Here is a 2,519-nt window from a genome sequence, read left to right on the forward strand (position 1 = left end):
ATGTCTGGCCTATCTGTGCTCTCTTTATGTTAAACTGTTTTCATTTTCCCTTGTCCTGGTTTCAGCTGGGATAAAGTTAATTTTCATTTCAGTAGGAGGTACAATGCTGTTTTTTGGATTTAGTATGAGAATAATGTTGATAACACACTGATGATTTTGGTTGTTGCTGGGTGATGTTTATACTAAGTCAAGGACTTTTTAGTTTCTTAGGCCCTGCCAGCAAGAGGGCTGGAGGGGCACAGGAACTTGGGAGGGGATACAGCCAGGACAGCTGACACAAACTAGCCAAAGGGATATTCCATACCATGGGATGTCATGCTGAGTATATAAACTGGAGGGAGTTGGCTAGGGCCTGCCGATTGCTGCTCAGAGACTGGTTGGGCATTGGCCAGCAATTGTATTGTGCGTCACTTGGGTGCTTTTTTTTCTTTTAGATTTTATTCCTCTCTCCCTCTCTTCATTACATTTGTTGCTATTATTTTTTTTAATTTTATTTCACTTATTAAATTGCTCTTCTCTCAACCCTTGAGTTTTACCTTTTTCCAAATTCTCCTCCCAGTCCTGCTGGGTGCGGGCATGAGTGAGAAGCTGTGTGGTACTGTTGCCAGCTGGGGTTAAACCATGACACCCCCTAAAAACAAAAGTCCATCCAGTGTGCCATCACACCAAATACCATCTTTCCGAGACAGGAAGTGGATGAGTGACTGGCAGCTCTCCCAGCACTGTGCAACAATCACAAAGTCATGAGGGAGACTTTATTATTCCAGTTCTTGTTTCTTGTAAAAAGCATCAGCAAAAATTACAGCAACTGCAGGTAAGCACACCCTTACGTGTGTCAGCCAGCAACATGTCATGTGGGCACTGAGCTGCCACGGGTAGAATCCAGCAGCAGGATTGAGGTCCTAAGTTACAAATAGCATATGATGTGGACCAGATTATTTCTCTATGACTTGTTTGAGGCTAAGGTCACCATCACCTTGAATAATAATACAGTGTTGTGTCAGGGGCATCTCCTGACTAAGAGGAAGCAGACCCACCCAGCCATGTCTTCTTGCCCACCACAAGCACAACCCATCCCTTGCTTCTGCTTGTCCAAGTACACCCCATGTCTCCACCTCTTCCTCAGCACAAGCACAACTCAGTCCATCTCTTCTGAACCACCACCACAAGCACAGCCCACCCTCCCATCTCTCCTTGCCCCTCCGCCTCTTCTTACCCAGAAGATGCAAACCCCATCCCTCCACCTCTCCTGGCCCACCACAAACCCATCCCACATCTTCATCTCCTCTTCCCCAAGCACACCCCATCCCTCCATCTCCTTCTCTTCCAGCACACCCCATCCCGCCATTCCTTTTTGTCCCGCAGCAGAGGTGCTGTCCCCGAGGCCAGGCCTCTGCGCCCGCCCCACCCCCGCACCGACCAGGGCACGCTCCCACATGCTGCCATGTGCCCGCTCAGTGGGAGGGCAGGATTCCCCGCGGTTTACTCACGTCACGGCGCGGGGAAAGCCCTGCTGCGCCGCCATTCTTAGCGCCGCGCTCCACCCCACCCGCTCACACTCTTGTAGCCACTGAAGCCGTGCCGTGCCCCGCCGCCACGATGATGCTCAGCAGAACCCTGCACAAGGCCGCGCCGCCCGCCACTCCCGCAGGTACCGGAGGATGAAAGGAGCTGGATGGTGGTGGGGAGCTTCTCCGCCTGGGCCACTGCCCGCCAGCTCCAGCACCCGGAGCAGGGGCAGTGCTCTTCGCGCCGCAGGTGGCAGGATGCACCTGGGGCCGCCCGTGTGAACGCGGGAAGGGGTGGGTTGAACAACCGCTGCTCGTAGTGTGTGTGTGTTAATACTGAGAAAAAAGCTGCCTTATTTACAATATTGCCAAGATCTCATTAGAATTTAAATCAATTATGGGTGGGCAGATGGCGGTGCGGGTGGCTGACGGCCGTGCGTGTGCAATGCAGAGTGGGCGGCGGTGTCAAAGTGCGCCCTGCAGCTGCGCAAGATAGGCGACAAGACAAGTGGGACCTGCGGCAGAAGATCTTGAACCTCCTGAGAATGCTATTCTGCCCAGAAACAAGCTCCCCTCGGACACGGTGTGCTGAAAAATAGGGAAGACCTTGGTTTTGTTGATTTGGAACAAGAGGCTTCACTGACGCGGGGAGATGAAGAAAGCTCTTTGTGTTGCACCTTCTGAATTTTGGGTCTGTTCAAATTACATTTTTTCCTGCCTTGTCATGAATTCTTGTTTGCATTGATAATGACTTTTTCAGTTAGCTCTTTTGAATCTGCCTTTGCAAAACTGTCGTTACATAGCTCTGGTCACTGTCACAACCAACTGTGTATGGCTGTTACTTGTTGACACTGATTTCACTAAGCAGAAGCTCACTGATTTTGCCTGCTTTCTGCATGGAGGACTTAACCCTGTCCCAGTGGTGTTACTGGGAGCTTTGCCACTGGCTTGAGCCACATGCATGGTTTCCTCCTCCTCTAAGCCAGCTAATACATTTTCAACGAGAACATG

General features: G+C 51.0%; 1 protein-coding gene across 1 annotated transcript; it reads left to right on the forward strand.

Annotated features, from left to right (window-relative positions):
• The first annotated feature begins 1,599 nt into the window (after nt 1–1,599).
• Nucleotides 1,600–2,107, forward strand: LOC129734620 (phorbol-12-myristate-13-acetate-induced protein 1-like). Its single transcript, XM_055698255.1, is given in 3 exon segments — nt 1,600–1,651; nt 1,960–2,015; nt 2,018–2,107. Coding segments are annotated over 3 exon segments (198 nt in total).
• The last annotated feature ends 412 nt before the right edge of the window (nt 2,108–2,519 follow it).

This window comes from Falco cherrug, chromosome W, assembly GCF_023634085.1.
Source record: "Falco cherrug isolate bFalChe1 chromosome W, bFalChe1.pri, whole genome shotgun sequence".
Lineage (NCBI taxonomy): Eukaryota > Metazoa > Chordata > Aves > Falconiformes > Falconidae > Falco > Falco cherrug.